Source organism: Bacillus rossius, chromosome 1 (assembly GCF_032445375.1).
Source record: "Bacillus rossius redtenbacheri isolate Brsri chromosome 1, Brsri_v3, whole genome shotgun sequence".
Lineage (NCBI taxonomy): Eukaryota > Metazoa > Arthropoda > Insecta > Phasmatodea > Bacillidae > Bacillus > Bacillus rossius.
Window position 1 is genome coordinate 375,150,084 of NC_086330.1, and position 18,830 is coordinate 375,168,913.

General features: G+C 39.3%; 1 protein-coding gene across 1 annotated transcript in view; it reads right to left on the reverse strand.

Moving 5' to 3' along the window:
* LOC134528528 (ras-related and estrogen-regulated growth inhibitor-like) overlaps window positions 1-13,222 on the reverse strand; it is a 320,542-nt gene extending 307,320 nt beyond the window's left edge. Inside the window, exon 1 of the mRNA XM_063362230.1 lies at window positions 12,804-13,222. Within this exon, the coding sequence (XP_063218300.1) occupies window positions 12,804-12,879 (76 nt within the window). The 5' untranslated portion in view covers window positions 12,880-13,222. The remainder of the gene's footprint in view (window positions 1-12,803) is intronic.
* Window positions 13,223-18,830: the final 5,608 nt, after the last annotated feature.

Below are 18,830 nucleotides of genomic sequence, written 5' to 3' on the forward strand. Positions count from 1 at the left end.
GTTTTATAAATAATATGCATAACTATTTTTGTCTTCTGCCCACGACGCCATCATTGGTTCGCGCTTTACCATCAGTACCTTAAAATCCAACTTAAGTGAACAAAGCCTACGCGGGTTTCTGAACTAACGCTACAACAACCTACAACTTGAAATATAACTAATTTTGTGTCCACAGAATGTCTGCTGTCACAAATAAATGACTCTGTTGAGGATATGAAGTATTTGTGTCAGTGCTCGCTGTATTAACATAGGTGATACAAAATGTTTGAAATAATACAGAGTGTGACGTTTAAAAGAGACGGCGACATGAGCCGTGGCCACTTCGCTCTCCATATTGATCGCCCTCTGATTTCATCTTGCGGGGAGCTCCGAAGGGACAGTGTTTCACTAACAACCCTCACACACTCGAACAACTCCAGAACTCAAAGCTATAATTTTTTTTTTTGTGCATGGAACATAAATATTAACGTAAAATTACAGATATTTGTAAACTTAAGAATTTACATGAAGACAGCTGTATCACTATAAAATAGTGTTCGCAGTAATACTGGGTTCGGATTCTTACCCAATAATTTATTCTCTGTGTTATCCCAATATGTACCCCCAATAGTTAAAGTTATTTTTAAACCGTTCCCTGAATAGGGGGATCAGGTCTCGCCGTCTTGCAAATTCCAAATTATTTGGGTCGACATGGCATAGGACCAAATTTTGTCTACTTTTCGAATTCAACGCTTGTGAACGGATACGATTAAAATGACAGTTTTGGTCACCCCCGTGAAATAATAAGATATTTCCTTGCGGCGCTCACAGACTGGAGCCTGTTAGTAAGTGTGTGGTTGCAACAAGGTGTAGGTAGAAGTTCTGAGAGATTTGATTTATGCCATAACTAGAGACCGGAAAAATTCGCGAATTCATTTCGCGATAGGCTAAAATATAAATAGTTATACCTCAGTGCTGCCTCTGCTATTGGCTCACAACTCACCTGGATGACTCTGGGCCAATGAGAAACACCCGAACAAAGCTTTATACGAATCACAGGTTGCAACGTTGGGACGTCTCACAAGACAGCAGCCAATGAGTGGGTGGCATTTGACCGAGTGTACGTAAAACTATGGAGTTCATCCTAGAGGTCATTGAACCCGCGAATTTTTCCGGTCCCTAGCCATAACATGCCAAAAATTGTGTTAATAGTTAAAAATTGGAATTATAGCAAAAATATGGAAAAATCTAAGATGGCCTACTCTTCCTTGACTGCGCTATTTAATAAACACAATAAAACAAAATAAAGTCGAATTATTGAATATTCGATTATATTTTGCATGGTTTGAAAAAAAAATTAATTTAATGTAACATCAATTAAAATTTAAAATTATGAACCAATTTTCGTTATGAAATACTCAGTATTATATCGAAAATAAATATTATATATGCAAAAAAAAAATCCATACTCGTGTGTTGTACAATGATACAATATCTTTCTTGTAGTAGGTATTACGAACAATATCTTGGCAACTGACTGGTTTCCAAAGGAATCTCTTGTAAAAGTACAGGAAATATTTTCCTGTGAACCAGCTACTCAATCACTCACAAGTTTCACACATGTTCACACATGAGCCTCTTCTAACAGACTCATCCTGCGAGAGCCGTACCGCCGTTTACTGGCATGATCGGCGGGGATCACTTCCCGACTGTTATTTGCCTGCGAGTGCCGGCTAGTTGTTTCGTAGCGGCCCCCGTCGTTAAGGCTAGTTTATGTTGTTTCATTGTTTGTTTCGTTTTGTTTTGCGCCTGGCGCTGGTCAGATGGCACGGGCCGACCCGACCGGTGGTAATTTGTGGACATCTTGGATCGTGTCCGATCGCGAGCGTGCTGGAATCCCAGTTCCTCCCTTCTCTCTTACCTTCCTCTATTGTCCTTCTCTCTTACCTTCCTCTATTGTCCTCCCGCCCTTTGGTAGGCGGTGGGGGGGGGGGGGGGGGAACTCAATCCTTCACAGATCCGATGCGGTCGTAGGTATTTCAGGAGGAACGGTAATCACGTGACTTCCAGGCGTCCAAAAAAATATTGCTTCTCAGATGACGCACAACACTTCAATTTCAAATCTTATACCATGAATTTTGTGTACATAAAAGCATCATATACTCTTTATTTTTATTAGTTATATTTCCTTAGGTACGTTAAGAAAAAATGATGAGAGTGAAATTTTACGATGCGCGCCCAGCATGCAAAAAAAATGAACAGAATGAAAAAAGACTACGTACAAAAGAAAATTATATATGTATATGCTTTTAAATCATATACTTAAATGATTGGTAGAAATTGTGTCTGTAAGTTTTTTCAAGTATATTTTCAAATGGATTTTTGTATGTGAGGTAATTTTCCCGTATTTATAATTTATTTACATAATACATTATAAATTATTACTTTATGATTTAATAAATAATCAATATTAATAATTTAGAATAAAAATTTAGCATATTTATTTATTTCATTATTAATTAAAATTATTCTTGATTATTTTACTAAATAAACTTATTAATTTGTTCACGTGTTTATAAAAATATTAAACACTGAGTATTTATTTTATTTTATTTGATTGAATTTATACTTTACCAACCGTATTCATAATATCACTCCAGTCCTTTTATTATTTTATTTATATTATTTATTTGCATGCACAATTTAAGTTGTTTTTTTTTTGCTACGCTAAGTACGTATAACTTTTAACACACTTACATGAGTACACGCACTTTTTATTTTTTTAACTTTTGAAATGAAATAGTGCATTGAAAGGAGACGTGACACCAAACGTTGTTTTACGCTATAAGGCAAAGGTTCCACAGGGAAACATTAGGGTATCTGTAACGAATATGGTCCACCGAAGGTAACCTCATTCGAGCGACTTGACACATCTATGAATGATTGATTTATACAGTCATGACTATGTATTTCGCATATTCCTTTCACTCGAAAAATTCAAGAAAGTAGTATAAATTGGTTCCTCTGGCGCCAGGCTGCAGGCTGTGGATTGTGAATTGTCGATGCCATCTTGGATTGTGATGTTACGGCGGCCATATTTGATGACATTGACATTGACCTTTGACGACCTCGGCGGCCATTTTATATCCACCATCTTGGATTCTGCCATTTGGAATTTTACATCCGCCATTTTGTTTTCTATAATTTTCCGCCATTTTGAATTATAACATCACCGTTGCAATTTTCGTTATGGCCGCAATCTTGAAAGTCCATAATTTTTTAGCTAGAAAACTGGGAAAAATTCAGCCATCTTGAATTGAGACATCACCACTGCACATATCGTTATAGTTGCCATCTTGTATTCTAGAAATGTGAAATTGTCATTATGCCCGCCATCTTGGATGTGTGACATCATCGTTGCACGTTTAGTTATGGCCGCCATCTTGGATTCTAGATTGTTGCAATTGACATTATGGCCGCCATCTTTAAAATCCGTACTTTTATTCTGGAAAATAGGAATTTTTTTTATAATTTATAAAAAATAAACTAATAAAAATTTAAATAAAAAACAATCCCCCATCTTTGATTATGATGTCACAGCCCCAATATTGAAAATCCGTAGTTATCAGATATAAATGGTAAAATATTAAAAATTTATAAAAATCAATTAATCAAATTTTAATAAATTTTTTATTGAAAATACACTTACATCGTGGAGTCCACAGTTCGAAACTGGCGAGGGCAACATTAAAAATGAAGACAGATCCTTCCTCCACGAAAACCACCGACAGACTGACCTCCTACAACTAATTCCAAGGTATATACATCGTCAGTTAATATGATGTCACGTCCGCCAGCTTGTTTTCGTCTGCTAGAGTGTGCTACCGGAATTTTAGTTTAAATTTGACCTGTTACAGTGCAGTAATAATTTATTATAACTTTGGCACCCACAATAAAAAAACTTTGGATGTCGTCTTGAAATTTTTTTTTATTATTTAGCAACAAATACGAGAAAGATTTCAAAATTCATTTTAAAAAATCTGAAATTAATATATTGATTGATTCTATCCATTCCTGTCCTTTTTTCGATACTTGATCGACGATAAAATTAATTTTATGTACAAAAAAATAATTTCAATTAATATGGTGGAAAGTCCTAAAAGAAGCTTAAATTCCATTAGTACCAGCCTCCAGTAAGTCGATGATGACATCTTGAAAATTCGTAATTATTTAGCTAGGAATTTGGGTAAACTTCCAAAATTCGTCAAAAAATCACTCATTTATGTACTAATTTATTCGAACGACATCCTTCCTCGGTTCGATTTTTGGTCAATCAAAAAAAATTTAGGCAAAAAAAACTCTTATTTAATTAAATACGGTGTAAATTCCTAAAAGAGGATTGGATTTCTCTACTACCAGTCTCCAGTAAGCCGATGATTACATAGTGATCGACATCTTGGAAATCCATAATATTTGACCTAAAAATCGGAAAACATTCAAAAAATTAAAAAACAAATCGTCTATTAATATAAGATTGACTCGATAGGTTTCCGGTCTTTGTTTGATTCACGGCCAGTAATGTATTTTAAAATCTTTCCCAGTTTTATGGCATAAAAATTACGGATTTAAAAGATGGCGGCCTTAACCAAAATTGCAATGTTGATGTCATAATACAAAATGGCGGAAAGTTCTAGAAAACACTAAAGCATATGTGAATTTTAAAATGGCAGAATCCAATCTGACGGTTTAAAGCTGGTGTAATCCAAGATGGCGGATCCAATTTGGACGCTGGGGTCAAGGTCAAAGGTCAAGGTCGTCCTAGATGGCATCACAATCCAAGATTGCGCCGACAATTCACAGTCCACAGCCTGAAGACCGGTGTCGGAGGAAGCAAACTATACTTCTCAAGAACAACCATTTTATATCTTAATGTGAATTTTTCCAAATTTGTTTTCATAAAATAAAAGAGGTCCTTGAATAATTTAGTAACGGGTTGTTATTCATTCCCTTCCCGCCATAAATATTTTCAATGTGAACGTTTCCTAACATTCAGTCTCCATTTTCTAACCATTCTGCAGCGTTATTTTTATATCTAAATATACCAATGTAAATTCATTAGGTAGATGAATGTTTTGTGAAATTTAACCATTTGTAGATATTTATTTTATAATCTACTAAATGTACAAAGTTTATCATAATTTAAATTTTTTAAATTTTCGAATGTTTAAACTGATGAAGGCCAACTTAAAATGACTCTGGAAATTGAAAATAATATTTTCTGACGGGAAGTCTAACTCTCTTTCAAACAGAGTTGTATAAGTACTCCTGACATTATTAGCGTCTTTATACGGCAAAGCAGTGTAAATTTGGAAAAAAACACAACACGTTAAATATTCCTTAAATGAAGGATTTTACGGAAAGTGACTAAAATGTATTTTTTTTTTCTTATTTGATTTTCAGAGTTCAACTACAAGTAACTGAGACAATCTGCATAAGCGAGTATTTTTAGAATGCTCTTTGGTAGAACCATGTTTTTTTTCAAACAAATATACAGACCAGCATTGTCTGTGTTTCGTGGTTTCCTGAGTTCATTTCAGGTACATGGCTGTCATCAGCACACCAATCATAACCGGCAAGTGCGGAGCAAACACGTTCTGATTGGCCCGGCCAATAGGGCAATGGCTTCTCTTGCAGACGGCCGCCAATCACAAGGAACAATCGCTGGCGCAGGCATGTCTTGTTGCAGTCTGATGAGCAATCACTGATTGGGAAAACACTTCTTGTTCATGACCGGCTCAGGATAGACAAGAGCTCTGCAGTCCAACTGCCGTGAGGGAGATGTATATGAGCTCTGGGTTGCGTGCGCACAGGAAGCCTGGTCGGAGAAAGCTGGGCGTGTCGGGGCAGGGATGGGGGGGACTCGGTAAACAATGCCTCCAGTAGCCGCACGGACGGCGGTCGCGATGTGAGGTAACGGCAGAGTGGCCCGGTCAGTGTGACCGCCATCACCATACACATCCCTGCCCCACCCCGGCCCCCGGCACACGACTGTGTACACCACCTGCGCACCACCTGGTTCACAATTGGAATCTTAATGAAATTTTGCTTTGTACCCGACATATTTTGGAAGTTTAAAAAAAAACTATATTAACTGCCAAATGATTATCCCGTGACATCTGAACAACTATTTATAAACACAACTTTTCAACATATGAATTAATTGGGATAGTGTACAATTTTTAGTTAACCATTTTATCCACGAATAATTGATTTTTTTTATTTACAATTATTGCTAGTTGACTGTTTTAATCAGTAATAACAATTATTGCTAGTAATTTTTTTAATCAGTAATAACTAGGGACCGGAAAAATTCGCGGGTTCAATGACCTGTAGGATGAACTCCATAGTTCTACGTACACTCGGTCAAATGCCACCCACTCATTGGCTGCTGTCTTGTGAGACGTCCCAACGTAGCAGCCTGTGATTCGATAAAGCTTTGGTTGGGTGTTTCTCACTGGCCCAGAGTCATCCAGATGAGTTGTAAGCCAATAGCAGAGGCAGCACTGAGGTATAACTATTTGTATTTTAGCCTATCGCTAAATGAATTCGCGAATTTTTCCGGTCTCTAGTAATAACATTAATTTTGAAAGCAAGATTCACACCTGAGCGTTATAATATCTCGAAAATATTTAGCCACAAAATAATTGATAAATATAAACAGTTCTCTAGACTCGCCAAAATGGCATCTCACCCATCTCTCATTGGCTGAAGCGCCATGTGTCTGCAACAGAAATAAAATATATCCATTTCCCTTCTATGTGCACGACAATCCTATGCGCTATTGTGAACCAGTAAGTTCAAAAACATGGCGGTCAAATCTTATGCGCATGACCTACTGTTACTGTTATTAATTGTGCGAACGGATTTAGCCTTCTCACAGTTTTATCCCGGTATTCCAAGATACAACAATGAGGGTTTAGGTGGTGAATGTGCTACACCTGTTCTCTAACCGTACTTCTACTGCACAATAGGACACGGCCAGTCCCTTATTTTTAGGGTACGGTCTTTGGTGACCTATCCGCCGATCTGTTGCTCGAATTCGGCGCATGCGTAGAGCTAAAATTTTCCTTACCGTTGTCCAGATAGCGGGCCCGCGTCTTGTACATTAACTCGTATTTAGTCATTTGTGTGATCATCGAGGACGTACCAAGCGTGTTGGTGAGCCAAATCAAACTTCATTGTAGAAAAAAATATCCTGGAATACATTTTGTACACTTTAATTGTCATAACAACTTTAAATAGTACTTGAGAAAATTAGAAATGCCTTTCTAATTTTGAGGGTTGGTGCTGCTATTTTCCAGTATTTTTTGCCGTAACAATTGTATCGATGGTTGCGAAACGCCCAATAGAATGCGTTGAAACTATTTTCTAATCTCGTGCTGGACATCGTTTATTGAAACGGTTTCCTTACAGGGATTCGTTTTGAACACGTTCTGGAATACGGCCTGCGAGTTAGGTTATGGTTGTATCTCAAAAAGATAGTGCTTATTCGCTACCTTACTCGAACGTTTTGGAATACGGCCGTTAGGGCAGTGTAAACTCCAATCTACGAGGACCAGGACCACGGTTGTTGAGTAGCAATGTAAAATTGAGGCTCGAGTCCATCTGATTCAAATTGATCATTTTCCCACAGTTCTCTTGACGATCTAGAAGCCAGTGTAAACAGTAGTGGTTACCCTTTAGCAGCATTTCCATATCTCGCAACCAAAGACGTTCACACATGAATAAACTGATGTTTCAAGAAGGTGGTAATGAATGTTTTAATATAATATCCTGCAGATAAAGACTTCCATTATAAATCAAGATTTAAAAGAGCCAAGATTATTTCGCGGATTCATTTCACTCCAGGCTAGACTCGACTTGCTTATACATAATCAATCCTTTAAGGGTGCTCATTGAGCGATAACAAGGTCACGTCCTTCTGTGGGCTGCACGTGATAGAGTGACCACTTCTTCGTCTTTGTCCATGACTGGCTCAGGGTAGTCAGTAACGTGTGAAGAGTCTGTGGCCCAATCATCAACGTGAAAGAGTTGTATACGAGCTTCGAGTCTATTTTGTTACCCAATGAACCCGCGAAATAACCGTGGTCCCTGATATTAAGGTTAATTTTTGGAGTATTACGCACCAAAACTTCCAATTTCCCGTGAAACTAAATAATATTAACCCCAAAACACTGAGGAGCTAAGGTGATTGAGGGGTATAATCTCTCCCCCCCCCCCCTGACAATTCAATCAGTGGCGGCACAGGAATTTTTTAAAAAAAATTACATTTCTATTGACACTGACACTGCCATAAGAGTAGGGCCATGTATTTTTCGCGAAAAAGTTTCCGGACCAGCTGTGTGTTAAAACATTTGTAGCGTTGTCTGTGTTTCGTGTTTGGCTGGGTTTATTTCAGGTAGGGCCTACATGTCTACAGTCGGCGCACCAATCACAGTGCGGAACAAAACGCGACCCGAATGGCCCGGCCAAACAGCCAATGGCTTCTCTTGCAGACGTCTGCCAATCACAAGGGAACAATCGCTAGCGCAGGTATACCTTATTGCAGTCTATCACGAAAAGAAATCTCCGTAGATGCGGGCCCACCGTACAAGCCGGGTGACAGCTGGCATCGCGAGGGACTAGAGGAACTCCCTGGTTTAGAAGACCTCCAGTTCTCTGCATACTCGGGCAAATAACGCCAGTTAATGGCTACCATGGGCAAAGAATGTTTTTCTATAGTGCAAGTCGCTCTTTCGCAACGCTTAACCAAGAATAAAATATGGCCCATTAGGCAGAAATACAATTGTCTTCACTTAAATAAGGGACGATAAAGAGCTAAATGATAAGTAAGCGGTAGCTCCTCGACAGAAAGTGACGTTGGTCGAAGAGAAAACTGAATAAAATTAAGAATTCAATTAAGACGTCGCAAACGGTGAAGCAGTTAACGTTTGTGGGAGGAAAGGGTGACGAATAACACGGGGAAAATTAATTGCAGCGTAGAGTGAGAGAGTTCAGAAAAAAATAGCTAACCTTGCAGTCGGGAAAAAAAAGCCTGCCCACGAAGAAAAAAATGGCGCAGTTCAAGATGGAGGCTAAAACTCGAGCTGAGAATGTTTGCCGCGGGTTTTAGCGGAGGATCCACATATTCGCGGATTTATTTCGTGATAGGCTGAAATCCAAATATATGTACCTTTCTGGTGATTCTGCTATTGGTTCGCAGTTCAACTGGAGTTCTCTGGAATAATGAAAGGCTATCAACCAAGTAAGTATCGAATCACAAGCTACCCAGGGGAGACGTGTCACAAGTTAGTTTTCTTGAAAAAAGCAGATGATAAAATAGAGGCTATCCAAGTGGTCAGTGAATCTGCAAACTTTCCCTGTCTCTATAAATGAGATGGCCCAAGATTATTTCACGGATTCTTAGGCAACAAACTAAACTTGAAGCACATGTAGGTACATCTACATCACGGTGATGACTGGACTAGAGAGCTCTTGCCACGCCCTTGTTTACTCTTGAGCCAGTTGTGAACAAGGAGAAGAAGTGATCTCCCAATCACTAGGGAGTGTCGATGATCCTCAGGATAGATTTCACAGCCCTCTGTATAGCCGGCGACTCAACTGGGTTGTCTTTGATTCGATAAGTATTTCTTTAGTTGAGAGTTCCACATCGGCCCAGAGCCAACAGCAAAAGCAACTTAAAGTTATATGTATTTCAATTTTGGCCTATCGCAAATGAATCCGCGAAATAATCATGGTAATAATAAAAGTATAGGTCACTTAAGTAGCCAAACCTTCCTGTAGGCAGGCACTGTCATAAAATTACAAGCAAAGAAACAACACAATAAATGTCAAATATTGTTATTAATTTATAGTACTAGGTACGATTCCACAAGCTTTTTCATAGTCATGCATTACATTTCAGTAATTGTCTGCTGCCACATTCCATCTTCTGTCCATATTTGCAACTACTTGGATCATGATACTTATGTCATTGGTTTGCCACGTCATAGAATGATCAGTATGGCCTGGATAAATTTGTTGTTTCAATGACCTCTACGATAGACTCCATAGTCCTCAATCCATTCTGGCAATTGTCACCTTCTGATCGGCTGTTGATTCGTGAGACGTCCCGCCGTATTAGACTGTGATTCGATACTGCTTTGGTTGAGGGCTTCTCAATGGTCCAGAGCCTTCCAGGTAAACTGCGAGCCAATAGCTTAAGTACCTCAAAGGTATAAGTATTTATATATGATTTTATTTATTTAATGTGTTTAAATTTTAGCTTACCTAGAAATTACTCCTGGAATTTTTCCAGTCTCTAATAATTACTAATTTGACATGTCCTTAAGAACAAGAAACCAGTAGCAAAATCACAATAACCGGATGACTGAAGACGCGGAAATTCAGCGCATTCATTTAGTCGCAAGCTAGAATGCAAACCTTCACACACTCGCACTGTGTTCATGATTGGACCGCAGCTATTTGTACACGCCCCTCTACGACCGTGAGCCAACGATGCCCGGCTAGGAGAGAAGTAAGCCAATTAGGCAGTGCCAATTAACAAGGATAAAAAAGTTCTCGCTAAGTAGAGACTGGAAAAATTCGCGAATTCATTTCGCGATAGGCTAAAATATAAATAGTTTTACCTCAGTGCTGCCTCTGCTATTGGCTCACAACTCATCTGGATGACTCTGGGCCAATGAGAAACACTTCACCTTTCAATGGTCATTTGCTTGTTTCGTCCCTTTGAAAAATATATCGCTGGTTCGACATCACCTGTCCGAGTACACACAATGGGGACGAGTTTACCACAGAAACCCCCCCCCCCCCCAAACTCCATCAAAAACAAAGAGACGTGCCACATTCCGTCCGTAATCCCTGGTCGTTTTCGATGCTCAAGTGTTAATGTTTGTTCCCTAGGATTTATATTTTTGTGGAAAAATTAATGAATACATTTCGCGACTTCAAATACGTATACTTTTAACCTTCTACCAAAGAAGTATCGAATCACAGGCAAACCAGTTGAGGTGGCTCACAAGTCAGCAACCAATGAATTGGCGTTAATTGCCCGAGTATACATAGGCTAGTGTAGTGTATCCTGAAGATCACATCGAAAACACGATTTTTTTTTTCCCTTACCCAATGTCACATGACTTTACGGAATTTCGTAATTATTTAAGTAATTATTAACTTGCGACAGGTCGATCCGCGCCTAAGATTGTACGAACGTTTCGCTCTGCAGAAATCATCTCCAGTGTTGAAACATTTAACTGATTTCTCAACCCTGAATATGCTAGGACAATGAATTTTTCACGGAAAATTTCGAGACTAGCTGAAAGTTAAAACACTGTAGCATCGACTGTGTTTCGAAATTGGGTAAGTACGGGACACGAACCTCAACCACTCAGTGTAGACGACACACGTCCTGAATGGCCGGTCAAATAAGCCAATGGCATCTCTTGCAGACGGCCACCAATTATAAGGAAGAAACCACTGGCCCGATGAGCGGTCAGTATTTTTGCGCGAAAAATACACAGCCTTATTTATTATACAATTTCCGCGAATGCCTAAAATCTACTTTTAAAAATGTAAATTTTGTATTCTTCTACATGTTGCTTTTTTTTTTTTTTTTTGCATGGCCTATATTCGTGATATCACAAATCCTAAAATCGAAACACAAATGCACGGAATGCATGAGGGGGTCCGAATTGAAAGATGTACATTTCAAACCGAAAGGCACAAAGGGGTTATTGTCATTAGCCGTGAAGGAAGCAAGGGTACGTTAATAAAAGGGGGGGGGGGGGGGGGTTGGATGTAGAGTATTTATCCCCCACCCCGAAAACTTAAAAACATCTTTAAAAATGTATCATTACCACCAAGCAAAGTCGTTTTATCCCCCATCCCTTTTTCAAAATGAATCTCTGCGTGCGCTCCTGCTTCTCCCCCCCCCCCACCCCCCCCCCCCAATTCCTTTTTCCTTTTCTCGTTGCGCCTAATAGGTTGTTCTGCACACGAGGACATCGTTGGTTTACGATATGCCGTCAAAACCGTCAAATTCATATGAAGTAAATAAAGCCACGTGGGTTACTTTACTAGCTGTTGCACCAACAGACCCTTGTTTTCGTTGAAATTTTTTAATGTAAAAAGTAATTCGGCACAGAATATTTTTCAATAAAAATACACTTGCTGGACTGTCGGACGTAAGGAGGCGACGGGCTATTGTAATTCCGCCTTAAGTCAAGTGAAGGAATCAAAACATTTTCACCGTTACATTATGTGGCCTACAATTATCCTACACAGCACCAACAGAAAAAAAAATACATAATCCTGTACTTAATTAAAGTATTTCTCAGAAATCTTTACATTTTTGCTTCCAAAAATGAACACAATTTCCCTGGGAAATAATAATCACCAGTAATTTTAAATAAAAATATATCAATCTTTGGCTGAAAAATTGAAATGTTGATGAGATTTCTTTCATTTTTAAGAAGGGCTTTCTCAAGTAGCTTGTGCACTTGTGTGTCTATATATATCGTAATTTATTATTTTTTATTGTGTTTATATATTTAAATATTTTATATTATTTGTAAATTTGTATTATAAAAATTTAATTTAATATCTTCATATCTAACCTTAAAACCATTTTCTTTCAAAAATTTAGCATTTAAATAAACACGGTTTTTTTAAATGTATTTTTGTCGTTTCTGCACTTCACGTAAGTATGGTTGTTCTCTTGATCGTGACGCGGGCGATGCAGGGAGGGGAGGGGTGGGGGCACGCACCTGCGACGCGGGGATCCGTCTTGCAGCAGGACTGTGTCGGCACAGCTGGTGCGAGCGGGCGAAGCACCGAGCACATCAGTCACCGGCCTCCCGTCCGGCCAAACTGCCGAACCACCGGGCCGCGTCGGCTGTCCGTTTGTTTACATCCCGGCCGCGTGGAAGCGGCTAGAACTCGCGGTCTCCCGCGTCTCGCGTCCGACTGCGCTTCCCGCACTGTTGCAACCCTGACGGACCTTCACAAGCCGACCGGTGCACAAGCTACCCGAGAACCTCGCGTCTCGACGGGACACGCCGAAGTGTCGTGTGTCGCGGCGGAGCGGAGATACCGTCAGCCGACAACAGCCCGACTTGTCTCGCGCCACGACACAGCAGACGTCGACGAGCCAACAACCGCCGCCGCGGGACTCGGCCAGCGAACTGAGCGCGCGTGGCGGGAAGAGCGGCTGGCGCCTCGCAGCGACCGCAGCGGCGCCAGGCGGCCGCGCCGGCAACTAGAACCTGCCCGACATCTTCGTGCGTCGCGCCGCGCGACCGTTACTCCCGGCGCGCCGGCGGCTAGGAGGCGACTCGCGTACTCGCGTGATCTCGTGTTGTGATACGAAACTCGTGCACGACAGCTAACGTACAATTCTCAAAAAATAATGCCGAGCATGATAAACATGCGCAAATAGTGTTTTCAACTACATTTCTGGACGCTACAAACACATAATATCCGCACACGCTACTAGAATTCGCTGCCGGAGCAGCTACGTAGACTATCTAACCATTCCATTTGCAGACGAAATATTAAACTACATAATGGAACGGCCCCGATAAAAGCGAAAAAAGACTTTAAAGGTACTAAACTCCAGCTTTGAATAAACAATTAACACTACGAATTTTCCATTTGGCTTTGCGAACTTTGATTCCACATATCCGTCCCATTCACGAGATAGTCCTTCCGAGTGCAGTGTAGCCTACAGAGAGCTAAGATGTTACACATCAAAAAAATTAAAAGTTCAAAATGTGTATTAAAAAAACTTCCTTTACTATTGAAACTAAAGCCTAAAGTAGAATTAGTGTAGTAGTAGTAGTAGTAGTAGTAGTAGTAGTAGGAGGAGGAGGAGGAGGAGGAGGAGGAGGAGGAGGAGTAGGAGGAGGAGGAGGAGGAGGAGGAGGAGGAGGAGGAGGAGGAGGAGGAGAAGGAGGAGGAGGAGGAGGAGGAGGAGGAGGAGGAGGAGAAGGAGGAGGAGGAGGAGGAGGAGGAGGAGGAGGAGGAGAAGGAGGAGGAGGAGGAGGAGGAGGAGGAGGAGTAGGAGGTGACGCGGCTTCTCACACAGTAACATACTGTCTTTACTGATATTTTTGAAAAAAAAAATTCATAATTTTGGAGGGGGCGTTATATCCCCCTGGCCCTACCCCCTGTTCTCGTCCGGCAGTGCGCTCCTATACAGGAGTGTTAGCTACTGCTTCTCGAGGTCAGACTGCGATAGTTGGGGCCGCGGCAGTGACAGGCAGTTGACCGACAGACATTTCGCCGAACGTCAATTTGCCAACAGCCGCTTGAGCGACAGTCATCTGTCCGAAAACCAGAAATATCATCTACCCAGTGCCAGCGAAAGACTTTGTAAATTTCACAGTGGCCATAGTTGTAAATGTCATCTAAGCGTGGCCAATAATAAAGGTTTCCTCAATATAGGCTACTAGTAGCATTACGTAGAGACCTGTAAAATTCGCGATTTCAAATCCCTAAAGGATAGACTACATGATCATCTATGCACTCGTGCAAATTACATCTGCTGATTGGTTACCGACTCGTAACACCTGTTGACTGGAATGATCGTTATTCGCTAATTCTTCTGTTAAAGATTTTTCATTGGCCCAGAGTCCTTCAGATAAACTGTGGCCCAATCACTGAAGCAAAATAATGTCAAAAGTATTTGGACTCTATCCTATCGGGAAATGAATCCGCGAATTTTACAGGTCTCTAGCATTAGACGTAATTTTCTGGTAGTGTAAAAACTCATTTGTTAGGAAATGTTTCGAAACTTAACCGGAACTCTATAGTGCCTGATCCCTGGAGATTTTAACCTTACACCCCTCCACTCCTCTTTTCGTTTCCGCACCCTCCCACGACAGCCCTGTATTTCAGGGAGGATGTCCTACACTGTCAAAAATATTCACCATAAATTGACGAAGAACGCTGGTTACTAATTATCCACGAATCTTCGTTACTTTGCAGTTATCTTCGTAAGTTTACTTGTACTGATTTCACTTGCATTGAACAAAAGTACTCTTGGTACACCTACAAAAACTTTCAACAGCAATATAGCCCTTCTTCCTGCACTTGCCTGTTTACTCTGTTTACAACAGAGCACGAACTTGGAAGTTGTAAGACACAGTTATCAGAAATAACGAAGAACTCTTCATTTATTTAAGGTAATTTCTTCTTTGAAAAGTCCGTAAATTTACTGTATTTTCTATCAGCGTGACTCTGGAAACGGGGAATTGGTGGACAAGTATTTAATCTAGTCATTTTTCAGAAAGTCATTAGAGCAACAGACAGTCGTTACTCCGACTTTTCGGACAAATGACATCCAGTCTACTGACTGCTACCCGAATAATTCGTGAATTAATTTCGCCATAGGCTGAAATTCAAATAACTGTATAATTGTGATGTGTCTTGTTGGCTCAAAGTTTACGCATAGGACTCTGAGCAAATGAGGGAAAATTTAGAATCACATGCATGCGAGTACATAGTCTCATTAATAGGCAGCCAATGAATATTTAGCGAAGTAGACAGTTGAATCCAGGGATGTAGCCGTGGTGTGCCAAGAGGGTGGGGGGGGGGGGGGGGGGTGTTTGTCCGAGGAGTCTTCCCGTAAAGAATTTAAAAGAAGGGGGGAGGGAACGAGTGAGGACATAATAAGAAAATACAGTAACTTAGTAGATAATGTTACAGAGAGCTTTATTTGGAAGGTCTATTATGTACCTTATAGTGGGCAACAATTACTGCATTTCCTCTCACACCCAGCCCATGTATGCCTCATACACAGAAGGGAAAGGAATTGTTTGCAAGAAGTCTATAATTAAAGCTGGTTTGCACACGTGTTATAATTATTACATTTGCCTTTTTTCCGTGCATTCTCTTTCCTTTTGCAGTGACTGTTCATGATTTGTTCAAATATTCCAATTGTATTTCATTTATATTTCAAAAACAAATGTTTGATTTATGATGTTTGCTTATAGTAAAATTTTAATAGGTAAATATTCAAAAATTTATTTGTATTGGCTTATTTGTTTTATTATTTTCCTCAAACGATCATTTTTAATAACGGCTTGTTATTTATTTGTTTAGTCAGAACTGGTTTTACTACCGGCAAATAATGCGAATTAAATTAAATATGGAACACGTAATTTCATGCATAGCATTTTGGAATCATCCAGAAGGGGGGGGGGGGGGAATACAACCAGCTCCTTGCTCTTATTGAGCAATCAGCTCGCCTGTACTTCAGTGTGTCGAGGAGGTATGCTTGCTGGTCACGCCCCCTAATCTCCCGCGGTTCCAAAGGACTCTCGCGTGATTTATTGGCACTTAACCTGTGTGCAATGCTATTACGGTGATTTTCTACGGTTGTTATATAATGTCAGCGTTCGCCACGGGCACTTTCAGGCCTGTTTGCCTTGCATTATTAAATAACATTTTCACGCTCTTAGGGATTTTACGAAAGATTTCGGTCTTTGTTACTTAATTCATGACCGGGGTTTTATTTCGGGTTCATGTTAGAGTCTATTGTCATCGGTAAGTTTTTTTTCCATTTAATATTATTTATTTTCACTTTTACAAGTGGTACATGCCAAATCCCAATCCCATTTTTAAAAATTAAAAAAAAACACACACACACACACAAACTTTTGAACCAATAAGTATAATTGTGGTATAGGCTTTATTTCGTATTTCCGATAGCGATGGAGTTTTAATGCAAGCCACGAAACGTGCGAACAAGTTCATGTATGACCTTTGCACATTCAGATTTGCTCTTTGTAATTTCTCATTCGTAGTATTTGTGGTTTAAATAAAATATTTTTTGATGCAATAGAATATTTAAACTCCAAACTGTCACCGATTTACAGTTAAAACCATTAAAAAAAAAAATCTAAAACTACGAACTTTGAAGAAATTTCAAGTTTTGATTTTTCATTAAAAAGCTGAAATGATACCTTCGTCGGAATCAGCAGAAAAATAAAGATAGTAAAATTAAAATCTATACTAATATTATAAAGATGAAGAGTTTGTTTGTTTGTTTGTTTGTTTGTTTGAACACGCTAATCTCAGGAACCACTGGTCCGATTTGAAAAATTCTTTCAGTGTTGGATAGTACATTTATCGAGGAAGGCTATATGCTATATTATATTATCAATAACATTAGGGATCCTTACTAAAAGTCCAATTTAGAATCAATTGCGTTGGAGTGGGTTAGATACAACATCCAGTACACGTACGAAGTGTGTGTTGAAAATGCCGCAGGCGCTAGAAGTTTATTTCCTATTGCCTATTAACATTGTTGCCACGCACTAGATTCCTTATCATTCTTAATTTTCCCATACAAGTAAAAAACACCCGTGTGATATTAACAACGAAGCAATCAGTACCCTCATAAGAGTTCAATTAGTATTTAAATACTTTTTATCACTTTAAATCGCAAACCTAAACTATTGTTTTTTTCCCTCTCTCTGTGTTTAATTTTTTTTAATTGCCCTTTTTTTCAAGTATATATATTTTACAGACTTGAAACTTCACAGTAATGTTCCTTATGTTACACAGGATGACATTTCCCGAAAATTAGATCCCATGGGTGGTTAAAACCAGGCAACAGTGGGCACTTTGTCTGCATGAGAACAGGATTTTGCATTGTTCATGCCTTCTGCGTCTCCATGGCAACGGGCATCGCGCGGCAGTGGCGTACCCACAAGGAGGGGCATGTATAATGAGCGGCGCAAGAGTGATCTGCCTGTAGACTGCCGTAGCGAAGTACGGGTACATCAGTTGTACTTTGCGTGCACGAGTCGGGAAACCATCGGTGATATTCATTTTCTCTCCGGTACATTATACAGCATTGTAATAAATTTTCACTGAATTTTTTTTATTTACCATTACTGTAAATGGGAGATGTGGCTTAATTTTTTTTCCATTAGTATAGCCGTGCGAAGCCGGGTCGGGCAGCTAGTAAATATATAAATCTAAAGTCATGAGTAAGAAATATGATCTGTAGCGTAACTTTCTGACGAGTTTCTTTCAATTCGTGTTTGTTTTGTCCCAAATACTAGACTTTTATAATATTTGAACCTATAGGCCTGATAAAAAAATTGTCAGTTTTAATTTGCTTCTTTTTTTAACAATACAAGTAATTTTATCAAAATACTGCCTTTCTTGTTAAAATTTACTAAACAGTTAATACTTTAAAGTTTATACACATGTTAGAAGTTATACTTATATGGAATTACTACAATATTAACACGAAATATTTAAAAATACATATTATAACACTAAATATGATTGTATATTTGTGTTTCCTTAAACAACTGAAATCAGGATGTAATTAATTTCTACAAACAATCCCTAACATTAATGAGCGGATTTAACATTATAATTATATAATATTATAATAGTATTATGTTATTAAAAGTGTAAAAAAGGTTCCAGTGACGGGATTGGAACCATAGCACTTGAGGTTACCAAGCGCGCTCCACCACATATACGGAAATTGTAATGCAACTTTTCTACGTTTTTTTTTTTTTTAACTGTGTTTTCTTTTTACCTAGATTATTTTATTTTACTAAATATATTCCAGGGTAGTTTCACTATTATAAAATTTCATTCGGAATACCAATACGTTTGTTATGTCCCCTAATGTGAAGATGACTATATACGGGTTTATGTTACTACACGTTGGTCCGCCATCTTTGTGTGACATTTTCGTTGGACTTCCGTTCCATTTTAACGAAATTATTCCTACCTAATTTAGCTGCTACCCATAAACATGTAGC